Consider the following 14,493-nt stretch of genomic DNA (forward strand, 5'->3'; position numbering starts at 1 on the left):
ATTTATACACCTTTTTCCGGTAAAAATGTTATTTAAAAACTATTTCCAAAAATAAAAACCAGCTGACTGCTTGATTTTAGCGTGGTAATACCATTGATTATTGAATTTCCTACTTTTATTGCATGTGTGCAATAAAAACGAACATATTTTATCCTACACTTCCATCAAAACATTGACAAAAAACAAATGAAAATAAAAACAAGTTGCAAGTTGCAAGTTGCTAGTTGTACCCGCTCCAACCGCTTGCATTCTTCTTCCGTTAACGAAAAAAAGCTTATTTTGACAAAACTGGTTTGAGGTCAACTAAAAGGAGGGTTTGATTTGAACGAATCGAATTAACCAAAACAAAAATGAAAATTGAACCGCACTACGAGTAGAAGTAAGAGGGCTCGTGAGGACATCGACATCGTTACACTCGTGTGGAAAACGATGTTGGAAAAAAGTGATACAATTCTAGAAGGTCGTCGGGGGTGTGACCCATTTTGGCGAGAACTTATTTGGTATAAAAATACATGCTTTGAGTTTTAAAGACCATTCGAAACAGTAGTGAGACACGGACAACACAATACTATAGCATCATGGCTTTCAAAGTAATGTTCTTTATTCAGAATATTTAAACACTCGTAATAAATTTAATATATTTCGCAGTTTGTTCTACTCGCTACTCTGGTAGCAGCTGCCAGCGCAGGACTCATTCCAGAGCACGGATATGCTACTTCTCATCAGATCTCCAACATCCAGCATCATGCTCCATCTCTGCATCATATTGCTCCAGTTCAGCATATTGCTCCAGTTCATCATGTGGCCGCTATTCATTCTGCTCCACTCCATCACACCATCGTGAAGGATGTCGAACACCACGCTCCAGCCAATTACGAATTCTCGTACTCTGTTCATGATGACCATACCGGAGATATCAAGAGCCAGCATGAAACTCGCCACGGAGATGAGGTCCATGGACAGTACAGCCTGCTGGATTCGGATGGCCATCACCGCATTGTTGACTATCATGCTGATCATCACTCCGGATTCAACGCCGTTGTCCGTCGTGAACCAACCAACATCAAGATTGCCCAGCCAGTGCATAAAGTGATCGCTCAACCAATCCATTTGGCCTCTCATCACGCTGTTGCTCCTCTGTTCCACGCCACCATCTCTCATCATGCCGCTCCAGTGGCTCACATTTCCCATGCTGCTCCTATTGCCCATATTTCGCACCATTCAGCTCCATTGACCCACGCCTCTCTGTCGCACGTTGCCCCAATTGCCTACCAGAGCCACGGACATTTGTCGTCCAACCATCTGAATCTCCATCATTACTAGAACAGTAGAAACACCCTCATCGAATTTGCATATAGGAACCTGATTATTGTATATAGTGAATAAAAATGAAATAAAAGAAAAAAATATTTACGATACATTGGAGTTTTTGGTGTCGTTCAAGAATAAATTGACTTCCTCGTTCCTCAATAGAACCACTGCAACAGTGCAAGTTGGAAGAAATTTCTTTGACGAAAATCCACTGGCCAGAACGAGAATCGAACCCGAAGCCCCAGCAAGATATGTGTAACGCTAGCCACTCGTCCACGGGAGCCATTAAAATTCGTCATCCAAATTGAATCAAACTACGGGACGATTATATATTATTCGATTATGTATATACAATTTTAGACTCGATTATACACTGCGTTTCACAACTATAGAATCAATCATTTTTTCCAGAGTTTCCAGTTTCCAGAGATATGTAAGAAGTCGATTGAATTGAAGTATATAGTGTAGTATGTGACAACTATCTTCTTTTAGAAGGCTGGCCATTTAAACATTATTGTTGTGTTCAGGCGCGAAACATTCAAAAAACTAAAATTCCAGTGTTTCATAACTATAGAACCAGATGGAAAAACTCTCACTCGTTTACAAAATTAACGTCAATTTCACATGCTCCGATTGCTCCTTATAAGATCCTGACCGAGTTTTGATTTGATAAACAAGCTGAGCAGTCCAGAATCTGAAGCCTCTATTCATTGAACCATGCCATGACCTTCCGGATTTTATGAATTGATGCCAAATTACCCAATTATCACGATGTTTTTGATGCAAAACCAGAAGTTAATGATTCTGAAGTACTTCATTGCATTTCTGGCTGTGCATTCGTGATGATGAACAGCCATCTGAACCAGATACTTTCCTCAAACCATCAAACTGCCGCCTGCAAAGTTACGAGTTGAAACATTACATAACACGTTCCGTAAGTCCTCCCAGTAGAAGAAATTCTATTCAAGTTGGATTTCTTTTTATTTCTTTTCTTTTGAAATAGTGAAACATATGGCATTAGCTTCCACATTAGTTTTTGAACCCGCAGCTTTATAGATGGTTTTTTTACGGTTTGGGGACAATTTTCTCTAAAAGGCCTGGTTTTGGTAGCTTACCATCAACACGAATGAACAGTCAGAAGTGAACTGATTGAGAACTTAAGATAACCTACGAATAAGAAACTTATTGTAATTCATGTGAAATTCACGTTAATTTTGTAAAGGAGTGAGAGTTTTTCCATCTGGCTCTAAAGTTATGAAAAACAGGAATTTTAGTTTTTTTAACGTTTCGCGCTCGAACACAACAATAATATTTAAATGGCCAGCCTTTTAAAAGAAGATAGTTGTCACATACTACACTATATACTTCAATTCAGCCGAGTTCTTACATATCTCTGGAAACGCTGAAAAAATGAGTGGTTCTATAGTTGTGAAACGCAGTGTATACAATTAAAAAAATATTTTCCTTTATATTTCAAAAATGACTTAGTTCATGCATAAATTAAATATTTCAACGTTAAAGTGAGAGTAAATTGAGTATTATGAGTACAGTGAAGTAAAAATCGTGATTAGTGGATTCGACAAAGTTTCAGACCTTGTTAAAATATAAACTTTTGTCGAAGACATCAACTTTCTATCTTTTATAGTTTTTGGAACAAACGTCATTTTTGTATGAAGACTCATGAAAAAATAATGTTTTGCTCGTAACATTTCTATGTGAAAATTCTTACGTTTGACATGTTCTTGACATGTTTCTAAATAGAGAAAAGTTAGCAAGGCATGTAAATTGCGATTATTACTACATAAAAATGTTACGAATCAAACATTAACAGTTTTTGACGTAGGACTACGTCTTTCATTTATATCTAAAATCAAAGTTTCGAAAACGAAAGCGTTACGCCGGAGACCGAGATTTTGAGTGTTAATAGCTGCTAAACAACTGAACGAAATGGTATGATAAACACTTCATTCGAACGATAAAATGTCTACGCGTTCTATACTTGTTACTTTCTGATCCAAAAACTTGTTTCAATAGTCTTAAATTTGCTTTCAAAACAGGCTATTGAAATCACCAATCGGTATATAAGCGAGCGCCGCTCGGAAATCCACTCAGTTCTAATTGAACAGCAATTGGAGCATGTTGTCGCTGTTGTGGTGAAGCTCTTCATTTATCATGAAAGCGCGGATGAACGGTGTCACCAAGAGCCTGTTTGTGCACCTTAGGCCAGAAGGGAATCCATCAGGAGGAGAGTGATGCCACAAACGGTTCCCCGGGAAGATCTCGAAGCAGCCGCTACACACACACACACACACATACACGCGCGGAATTCTTTCCGTTTGGATGCCATTCAGCATCGAGAAAGATCCCGAAAATAATCTGCCAGTTCCTCTGGGATTTTAAGAATACATTCTTGTGAAAGAGTTCATTTGAATGTTTTCTATCCGTGTAACACTGTGACCAAATATATTTCAATCAAGTGCTATTAACAGGTGGTTATCGAGTTAACATAAACCACTGGTGGGCTTCCAGTATCAAGGAAAATGTGGAAATATCTAATCGTTACTGAAAATAATCTGCCAGTTCCTCTGGGAATTTCAAAATACATTCATGTGAAAGAGTTTATTTTGATGTTTTCTATCCATGTAACACTGTGACCAAATATTTTTCAATCAAGTGCTATTAACAGATGGTTATCGAGTTAGCATTAACCACTGGTGGGCTTCCAGTATCGAGGAAACTGTGGAAATATCTAATCGTTACTGAAAATAATCTGTCAGTTCCTCTGGGAATTTAAAAATACATTCATGTGAAAGAGTTTATTTTGATGTTTTCTTCTTCTTCTTTCTTTGTTTTTATGAGGCTTTAAACTTTGCAGTTCATTCGCCTCTAATGTTTTCTATCCATGTAACACTGTGACCAAATATGTTTCAATCAAGTGCTATTAACAGGTGGACTTCCAGTATCGAGGAAAATGTGGAAATATCTAATCGTTACTGAAAATAATCTGCCAGTTCCTCTGGGAATTTAAATAGACGGGTGGGTAATGTCGGGGACATAACCGGAGTGACGTAGGACTATACAAAGGGGACAGCTTTTGCTAAATATATATTTTAAATATATTATTTTATTTTCTTCTCCTACGTGAATACCTACCTATCTACCTGAAAAATGGATTAGTTTACTGTTTACTCTTTATGAACATGTTGGCGGTTCTGAAAAGAACCTTTTGTGTTGTGTTTTTGCTTTTTTTTTTACAAACTTTCTCAATGTTTTCTCACTATCTCATAGTTGATTCTTGATTTTTTTCTGAAGGCTTTGTACTTATTAAATGTTCAACGCCGGGAATCTGTTGGCGTATGCACATATCGTACAATCAAAATGATGGCTGTGATAGGGAATGCATAGGTGGTCATCAGCTCATTCACTATCATATATTTCAATATTGAGCACATTACCGTACCTTAAACTGTGGTTTCGAATGAATTGTAAGATTTGTATCTCCGCAAACAAAGTAAATAGAAATGAAAAAGAACTGAGGTTTTGGAGACGAACTCTACGATCTGTCGAGAATTAAACGAGCTATAAGCGTTCTGAAAAAGCAACAGTAAATTAACACAGGATTAAAGTCCTTTAAAATAAGAACAGAGCAGCAGGAAATACATAGCTCATCATGTTGCTCCTTAGTTATGTTTCTATACAATGCAGATGTAACGTCAGTCAATTTTCAACATCAGTTATCAACCAAAGAAAGCAGTTCTTGCTACCGAGAAAAATCGTTAATGCCATCCTGCATACAATGTGTTGTAATTTGAAGCCACTTTTTATTCTGAAACCATGCATGGGTTTGTGAAAACTGAATGATCAATCAGTTTATATTATATGTCATATTATGTCACTTTAGAATGCATTGGTATTGTGAAAACTTTTAATAAATCTTCTTTGAAAGGTTTAATGGCCCTGAAAAGCGCCGTGTTTTACGGTGGCTGGTTTTGCCACCAAAGCAGTCTGTATAAACAAACTTTTTCCTTCTTCTACCTGCTACCGTTTTGCGATTGCGTTTGCCACTCGCTGAAACTAGTTGTTGCCACCGAACCGAATGTGCTCTGTTCTGTAGGCGGGTTTTCTTATTGTCGTGAGCAGCTTTGCAAGCCAACTCGAGCACTCCGGCGGCCGAATTTCTATAACCGCTATGAGGTATATTGTGATGTGAAACGATGCCACACTACAACCACACTGATTTACGGTTTGAAAAAGAATGATATATTTTTCAGCGGATCCGCGCGTTTTGTACTTTAGCGGTACACGCTCACAGGATAGAGACAAATCGACAGACTCAGCCAAAAGGGCGAGTCCAACGAAACGAACGAATGAGCGTTAATAGGCAGCGATGGCAAAAAAATCAATTTGTGTTTTATTATTATTTTGGATATTGTTTTAGAAAGCATTGAACTGTATTTCGTAAACTCTTTTTTGGAAGGTTTAATGGCCCTGATAAGCGCCGTGTTTTATGGAATGGTTCCAATTTAGAAAACTTAGTACTCTTGGTTTTGAAAAAAAAACCATTTCGAACGCCCTCGATGCCGCCTTGTTCTGGATTTGCCACCAAAGCAGATTGTATAAAGAACAAACTCTTTTCTTCTGCTACCTGCCGCCGTTTTGCGATTGCGTTTGCGTCTACCTGTTGTTGTCTTGATGTCCACCGAACCAAAACGCGAGCAGTTTTGCCAGCCAACTCGATCACTTCGGCAGCCGAAACTCTATAACGGCGGCTAGGTGGACTGGTGCACTGGTAATAACGCGCACGGCCTAGCTACCCTTGCGGAGCAATTGGCGAACACACCTACGGGAAACTGCAGTCCAACACGGTTCGAGCGGGATTTTGCCTTTCCCTTCACTTTTCCTCCTTTGCCATGTCCAGACATGGCTGCTTGTGTTAGTTTGTTGATGTGATGTGATGCGAAACGATGTGGTGTACGGTTTGGATGAGAATGATCGTCTGGCTCGCTCGAGAATTACGCATGTGTGAGACTGCGACCAATGTTTCGTTCATTTTTTTCTTCTTCCTTTCCAATCGTGCTTCATTGGATTTCGCTGCTGCTGTGGTTGCCCGTTTTGGTCGGTACGATTTGAGGAGCACAAAATGGACCAATCAAAAATGGGCACATAGTGAATTTGGACAATGCTTGATATTTCACAATTATTCAATTGTTTATCTCAAGAAAAATTAAATGTGATTCGTTATGATAGATGCGTAGATATATTTCCTATCAATTGATGTAAACACCTTTGCGATCTATTGAGAAATGCTCGAGTTATAAGCGTTCCAAATCTTGCATTTTTTCTTACTTGTTCAGTGCCTAGATTTTCATTTCACCCCCTATATCTTCCGGTTAGACGTAGTCCTACTTCAAAATACATTCATGTGAAAGAGTTTATTTTAATGTTTTCTATCCATGTAACACTGTGACCAAATACATTTGGTTTTGTGATTTTTCAATCAATCGCAAATAACAGGATAGCTTCTGAAGATTATTTTCTCCATCAGTAGGATATTTCCGTATCCAATATTGTATGCGCCCTCAATCGATTATTGCTCAGTCGCCGAAAGTTCCGAGCTCAGAGAGTTCATTCCCCTCTAGTTTGCCTTCCAAATTGCCATCGTAAACCACGCCTTCTCTCGATTCAATCACGCACAAAAAGCATACTTAAGCGATATTCTGGTGGTGAGACGCATTCATTTTTCGTGGGGACATCGACAAGACAACATCGTTGCTGAGGGTGCTGGACGGCGAAGGATCGAGATCTGCCCTGAAACGCATGCAGTTTGTTTGAAACTGTGAGGGAGCACAGAGAAGCCGATCCTTCAGGAGCAGAGAAGGTGGCCATCGAAGCAGCCGCTACACATACACATACACGCACGGAATTCTTTCCGTTAGGATGCCGTTCAGCATCGAGAAAGATCCGGAAAATAATCTGCCAGTTCCTCTAGGAATTTAAAAATACATTCATGTGAAAGAGTTCATTTGAATGTTTTCTATCCATGTAACACTGTGACCAAATATGTTTCAATCAAGTGCTATTAACAGATGGTTATCGAGTTAGCATTAACCACTGGTGGGCTTCCAGTATCGAGGAAAATGTGAAAATATTCAATCGTTACTGAAAATAATCTGCCAGTTCCTCTGGGTATATAAAATTACATTCATGTGAAAGAGTTTATTTTAATGTTTTCTATCCATGTAACACTGTGACCAAATACATTTGGTTTTGTGATTTTTCAATCAATCGCAATTAACAGGATAGCTTCTGAAGATTATTCTTCCCCATCAGTAGGGTATTTCCGTATCCAATATTGGATGCATAAAACCTTGTGCCTCCAACGTAACGCTCTCGTTTTCGAAGTTCTCCAAATATTCATTCATTCAGAATGAATTCAGATTCAACTTCAAACAAATTATCTCTAAATCAACGATAGTCCTACGTCACCATTGCGGTTATACCATAGATATAACCCACTTCCTGTTTTTTTTTCAAATTGTGTTCCGAAAACGATTTTTTAAATCTTCTGGTGAAGTTTTGTATGATTTTTTAGGCAAAATTTTCTGTATTACAAAAAAAAACTCTGACGAAACAACGATTTTATTTCATACTCCTCATTGTACAACCAAACCTGTTTTTGTGCGATCCTTTGTTTGTGCAATTCCTCATTTGAGCGACCCTTTTTGGTACAATTTCATTATGAAACAGAAACTTGAATCGCACAAACACACCTGTTCGAGAAAAAATCAGTTAAAAAACCATTCCTTTGGAACATTCTCAAAAATAACAATGAAGTTCATTTCTGTTATCGTATCACTTCAATGATAAAAGTGGAGTTTTCATGTTTCATTGTCGATTGAAACTGGATTATTAAATCACCAGAATTTCCGCGCAATGCATAGTAACCTTCACAATACCAGGTGTGCGAGTTTCAATTGTACGGTTGACGTTTTAGATGTTACTAGTAGCGTTGTGTTCATTCTTTCTATTTATTTAACATATGTGTAACTTTTTCAAACTTTACAATGATTAAAGGTTAAGGCCGGAGACATGGTAAATTAATATTACACTGGGAAACATTCTCGCACGCGCCGTATTCTTCAGAAATCGCCCCGTCAGATTATCACCTTTTTGTTTAAATGACTTCAATGCGCTTACAGAGCAGCACTTCGTCGAATATAACGATGTCAAAAAATTAGCCGGGGAACAAGCATAACCATTGACAATACTTTGGCACCAAACGTATATGCTTCATCGGTAGGCTTGTGTAGAAGGGGAATTGAACGATTGGGTAACTTTTTTTTCATTTGGATGATAAATAACGTTTGAAGTTCTGATAGAAAAACGACTGAAATAGGAAAATAGACACAACAAGATAATTTTACTACTTGACAACGTCAGCCCACATGTTCATGGATTTTCAAGAATGTTCAAGAAATTTCAAAATATAGTGAACTGAGAGGTTCAACTTCATTCGCCTCAGATCAGTAATTGCTCCAGTCAATGGCGTCTTTAAATTCCGAAGAGCTGTTCCGATCTTAGGAACACATCAAACATTGACTTAATAACGAAAACGATTCAAAACAACCAGACTTCTACCAACGTGCAATCCGTGTATTGCCTAAAAGATGGGCTAAGATTGTAGCTTCCGATAAAGATACTTTGAATAGAATTTCATGTTTCAAAAGAATGTCCCTTATCAGAAAAAAAACCGTGAAGTACTTAGTCAAACTTATCAACAAAACTGAGTTTGTCCGTAGCACCTAGACCAATGATAACTATCGTACTTCAATATGATTGTTTTATTTCATTTGACTATATCACATAATCAGGTCCTTAGGGCAATAAATTCTCGCGATAAATGTTTACATTCTAGTAATGATGGTGACTAAGATGACTTGGAGCCAGATGTCCATGGCTCTGGTAGGCAATTGGGGCAACGTGCGTCAGAGAGGCGTGGGTCAATGGAGCTGAATGGTGCGAGATATGGGCAATAGGAGCAGCATGGGTGATGTGAGCCACCGGAGTGGCATGATGTGAGATGGTGGCGTGGGACAGAGGAGCAACGGCGTGATGAGAAGCCAAATGGATTGGTTGAGCGACCACTTTATGCACTGGCTGGGCAATCTTGACGTGGGTTGGTTCACGACGGACAACGGCGTTGAATCCGGAGTGATGATCAGCATGATAGTCAACAATGCGGTGGTGGCCATCCGAATCCAGAAGACTGTACTGTCCATGGACCTCATCCCCGTGGCGAGTCTCGTGCTGGCTCTTGATATCTCCAGTATGCTCATCATGAACAGAGTACGAGAATTCGTAATTGGCTGGAGCGTGTTGTTCGACTTCCTTCACGATGGTATGATGGAGTGGAGCAGAATGAACAGCGGCCACATGATGAACTGGAGCAATGTGCTGAACTGGAGCAATATGATGCAGAGCTGGAGCGTGATGCTGAATGTTCGAAATCTGATGAGAGGTGGCATATCCATGCTCTGGAATCAATCCAGCAGAAGCAGCTGCTACCAAAGAAGCGAAAATAACGAACTAACGCATTTTTTTTAAATTAGTTAACTATCAAATTAATTCAAAAATATCAATATTACTTTGAACGCCATGCTATCGCAGAATTTGTTTACGCCTTCTCTGTTGAGCTAACAATGTTTTACAGAACTGTCAGCGAACGGTTTTATACTAAACAAGAACCCACAAAATGCTTTAATTTTCCAGACATCCTTGAGACATGTTCGCTTAGCTCTCACTTGAATCGGGATTCCACTGAGGCAACACTGAACGGCGAGCCTTACCTATCCGTTTCGCGTAAGGTATCTGTCGTTCTCGCGACCACCCTTATTTTCCTACCGGTTCAGTTGAATGTGCGTTCTTGTTTTTCTTATTCGATTTACAACGATCACTCGCTACAAGCATTCCTATGATGAATATCTCTCTTCGAACGCTTGACTAAATATATTAATGTTTTAACTGAACAATGTCGATGGTTTATTAACAGCAATTCACATTTTTCAAAATAGAAGTAAGTTATGTTTAATGCTCTATCATCTAGTTATCAGAATAATCTACATTGTTTGACGGATGTAGCCTGATATCATAGCGGTCAAGTTGCACCCCATATCTATTTTCCCCATTCGTTCGCCGAAATATGCCATTTTTTTCACTACAAATTGACGTATAAATTTTCAAGCGCAACAAATACCTGTTCCTGCGGTTCATTTACGACTCGCACTGCTTCCGTTACCTACAGTAAACAACATCATCGGCGCAAATCAGTGCAAGGTCACCCAAAAGAAGGCAACGATCGCAGCGGATCGAATGATCAGAGCCAAAAATTGACACCGGACCAATTAACGAACGATTGCGAGGGGGCTCGATCCGCTAGTGCGGAAAATGACTCCGAAGAGAAAGTGAAACACACCCGCAAGGACGCTTGGAGATATAAAGTGCTTCGGTATATCCCTATTGAGTATAAAAATACGTGTTCTTCGTTTTGAAGAACATACGCAGCTTGATCGAGATACAGTAAACAGTGTATTGTACCACAATGGCTTTCAAAGTAATGTAAAACTGTACAGACTATAAATATTCTTACTAATTTTAAATTTTCCATCCAGTTTGTCCTTCTCGCTACCCTCGTAGCTGCTGCCAGCGCAGGACTGATCCCACAGCACGGATATGCTACCTCTCATCAGATCTCCAACATCCAGCATCACGCTCCAGCACTGCATCATATTGCTCCAGTTCAGCACATTGCTCCAGTTCATCATGTGGCCGCTGTTCATTCTGCTCCACTCCATCATACCATCGTGAAGGATGTCGAACACCACGCTCCGGCCAACTACGAATTCTCGTACTCTGTTCATGATGAACACACCGGAGACATCAAGAGCCAACACGAAACCCGTCACGGAGATGAGGTCCATGGACAGTACAGCCTTCTGGATTCGGATGGCCACCACCGCATTGTGGACTATCATGCTGATCATCACTCCGGATTCAACGCCGTTGTCCGTCGTGAACCAACCAACGTCAAGATTGCCCAGCCAGTGCACAAAGTGGTCGCTCAACCAATCCATTTGGCCTCTCATCACGCCGTTGCTCCTCTGTCCCATGCCACCATCTCGCATCATGCCGCTCCAGTGGCTCACATCTCCCATGCTGCTCCTATTGCCCATATTTCGCACCATTCAGCTCCATTGGCCCACGCTTCGTTGTCGCACGTTGCCCCAATTGCTTACCAGAGCCATGGACACCTGGCCTCTAACCACCTTAACCTCCATCATTACTAGAATGTGAACATCTATTGCGAGAATGTATTGCTCTAAGGACCTGATTATGTGATGTAGTCAAATCTCAATATAATACACAAACCATTGAAAAACAATACTAAGTCTCTTTTTCATTCTGTTTGAGATGAATATTCAAAACGCATCATTGTCAATTATCAGTTTTTTCATATCATTGCATAATATGCATTAATAATATGCATCTGAATCTAGTGTAAAACTGAAACCTGTTAATTAAAATACTCCTCTTATATCAACAAGAAATCCATCTTACATAACTTAAAGTTGTTGGGAATCAAACCAACTCTATTTAAAACAACACAAAAAATGCAAAAAGTGTAAGTGTACCCATCCGTTTTACTTCTAACTAAATTTGCGTGAATCCACATTTTCGAATATTCTCCCTTATCCTAGAATCCGATCGAATCAAAATCAAGGTACACCGGGGCAAGTTAAAACGGTTTTGTCGAAGTTCAATTTGGAGGTTTTTTGCTAATCATTTATTCCAAAAAAATTCTAAGCATCGCAAAATTGAGTGTAGGGGTGGACGGAGGAAGACGGCCACCCGGGGTAAGATGGCCACTCTCTAGATTATTGAATCAATCAACTATTGGACAATTATAATACATTAGTTTGGTGTATTGCATTACACTCAATCATGTATACCTATTAGAGTGCCAATGGATGTATGGGAAAAAATTGCCTCGAATTTTCAAAGCAAACTTGATTAAAAATGATGCCGAAAAACTACCCTATGCAAAATATCAGCTCGATCGGACTTCATTTACTTGTGTCGCACAGTGGTCAAAGTTTGAGTTTTTTGAAAACCTAAAAATCACCCAAAGGAAATCGGGGTTTTCGAAAAAAATTGCCAAATGTCTTCAAATTGCATGAAACGAGATCTACTGTCAGCTCGAAAAAATTTTTTTGTCAAAAATCGACGCTCTGGGACGTTTTTTTAAAAAAATACGAGGCAAAACGAATGGTTTAGGGTGCCAATGAGAATCGTAATATCGTTTTTTCATACGGGACTCCCTGCGAAATGTTAATTTGTACGATAAAATACCCTCTGCAAAATATGAGCTCATTCGGACTTCATTTACTATTGTCGCAGATGTGGAAATTTGAGTTTTCTGAAAACCGAGGGTAAAGAAAATCGGGGTTTTCAAAAAAAATGTTGATACCAAATGTCTTAGAATTGCATGAAACGTCGAGATTTACTATTATCTCGAAAAAAAAATTCGCCAAAAATCGACTTTCCAGACAAGAACGACTAAGTGCCGGAAAGTCAATTTTCGACAATTTTTTTTTTCGAAATAACAGTTAATCTCGACGTTTCGTGCAATTCTAGGACATTTGGCATCAAAAAAATTTTGTTGAAAACCCCGATTTCCTTTACTCCCCCCTTCGGTGGTTTTTCGGTTTTCAGAAAACTTGAATTTTTGAAATGACAGTAAATCTCGACGTTTCATGCAATTTGAATACATACAAAAATTTTTTTCGAAAACCCCGATTTACTTCCCCCTTGGGTCATTTTTCGGTTTTCAAAAAACTCTAACTTCGACCGCTGTGCGGCACTAGTAAATGAAGTCCGATTGAGCTGATATTTTGCATAGGGTAGTTTTTCGTGAGAATCGACATTTTTAATCAAGTTCGCTTTGAAAATTCAAGATGGCCATTTTCATTGGCACTCTAATACCCATTATTGCGAGTGTGTAGGTTAAACATCATGATGAACAATAGAAATAAACTTTTTAAACAAAAAACAGGAAGTGGGTTATATCTATGGTATAACCGCAAGGGTGACGTAGGACTCTCGTTGATATAGAGATCATTTGTATGAAGTTGAATCTGAATTCATTCTGAATGAATGAATATTTGGAGAACTTCGAAAACGAGAGCGTTACGTTGGAGGCACAAGGTTTTATGCATCCAATATTGGATACGGAAATATCCTACTGATGGGGAAGAATAATCTTCAGAAGCTATCCTGTTGATTGCGATTGATTGAAAAACCACAAAACCAAATGTATTTGGTCACAGTGTTACATGGATAGAAAACATTCAATTAAACTCTTTCACATGAATATATTTTGAAAATTCCCAGAGGAACTGGCAGATTATTTTCAGTAACGATTAGTTATTTCCACATTTTCCTCGATACTGGAAGCCCACCAGTGGTTAATTCCAACTCGATAACCACCTGTTAATAGCACTTGATTGAAACATATTTGGTCACAGTGTTACATGGATAGAAAACATTCAATTAAATTCTTTCACGTTAATATATTTTGAAAATTCCCAGAGGAACTGGCAGATTATTTTCAGTAACGATTAGATATTTCCACATTTTCCTCGATACTGGAAGCCCACCAGTGGTTAATGCCAACTCGATAACCACCTGTTAATAGCACTTGATTGAAACATATTTGGTCACAGTGTTACATGGATAGAAAACATTCAATTAAACTCTTTCACATGAATATACTTTGAAAATTCCCAAAGGAACTGGCAGATTATTTTCAGTAACGATTAGTTATTTCCACATTTTCCTCGATACTGGAAGCCCACCAGTGGTTAATACCAACTCGATAACCACCTGTTAATAGCACTTGATTGAAACATATTTGGTCACAGTGTTACATGGATAGAAAACATTCAATTAAACTCTTTCACATGAATATATTTTGAAAATTCCCAAAGGAACTGGCAGATTATTTTCCAGCAATGATTAGATCTTTCCGGAACTTTCTCGATGCTGAATGGCATCCTAACGAAAAGAGTTCTGCGCGTGTATGTGTCGATCCTTCGCCGTCCACCTCCTCCAGCACGTTAGGCAACG

The 14,493-nt window shown here is 39.0% G+C and overlaps 3 protein-coding genes across 3 annotated transcripts; 2 read left to right on the forward strand and 1 right to left on the reverse strand.

Annotated features, from left to right (window-relative positions):
* The first annotated feature begins 459 nt into the window (after positions 1–459).
* On the forward strand, positions 460–1,418 carry LOC129777716 (cuticle protein 8-like). Its single transcript, XM_055784157.1, has 2 exons — positions 460–590; positions 649–1,418. Exons 1-2 carry the CDS (start codon positions 579–581, stop codon positions 1,321–1,323), a joined length of 687 nt encoding a protein of 228 aa, XP_055640132.1. The 5' UTR covers positions 460–578; the 3' UTR covers positions 1,324–1,418.
* Positions 1,419–8,987: 7,569 nt separating this feature from the next.
* On the reverse strand, positions 8,988–10,000 carry LOC129776142 (cuticle protein 8-like). The gene is made up of 2 exons (XM_055781579.1): positions 9,957–10,000; positions 8,988–9,897 (listed from the first exon to the last, which is right to left on the reverse strand). The coding sequence occupies exons 1-2, from the start codon at positions 9,966–9,968 to the stop codon at positions 9,223–9,225; spliced, it is 687 nt and encodes a 228-aa protein (XP_055637554.1). The 5' UTR covers positions 9,969–10,000; the 3' UTR covers positions 8,988–9,222.
* An 844-nt stretch (positions 10,001–10,844) lies between these two features.
* On the forward strand, positions 10,845–11,749 carry LOC129776141 (cuticle protein 8-like). The gene is made up of 2 exons (XM_055781578.1): positions 10,845–10,921; positions 10,980–11,749. Exons 1-2 carry the CDS (start codon positions 10,910–10,912, stop codon positions 11,652–11,654), a joined length of 687 nt encoding a protein of 228 aa, XP_055637553.1. The 5' UTR covers positions 10,845–10,909; the 3' UTR covers positions 11,655–11,749.
* The last annotated feature ends 2,744 nt before the right edge of the window (positions 11,750–14,493 follow it).

Source organism: Toxorhynchites rutilus, chromosome 3 (genome assembly GCF_029784135.1).
Source record: "Toxorhynchites rutilus septentrionalis strain SRP chromosome 3, ASM2978413v1, whole genome shotgun sequence".
Taxonomy (NCBI): Eukaryota; Metazoa; Arthropoda; class Insecta; order Diptera; family Culicidae; genus Toxorhynchites; species Toxorhynchites rutilus.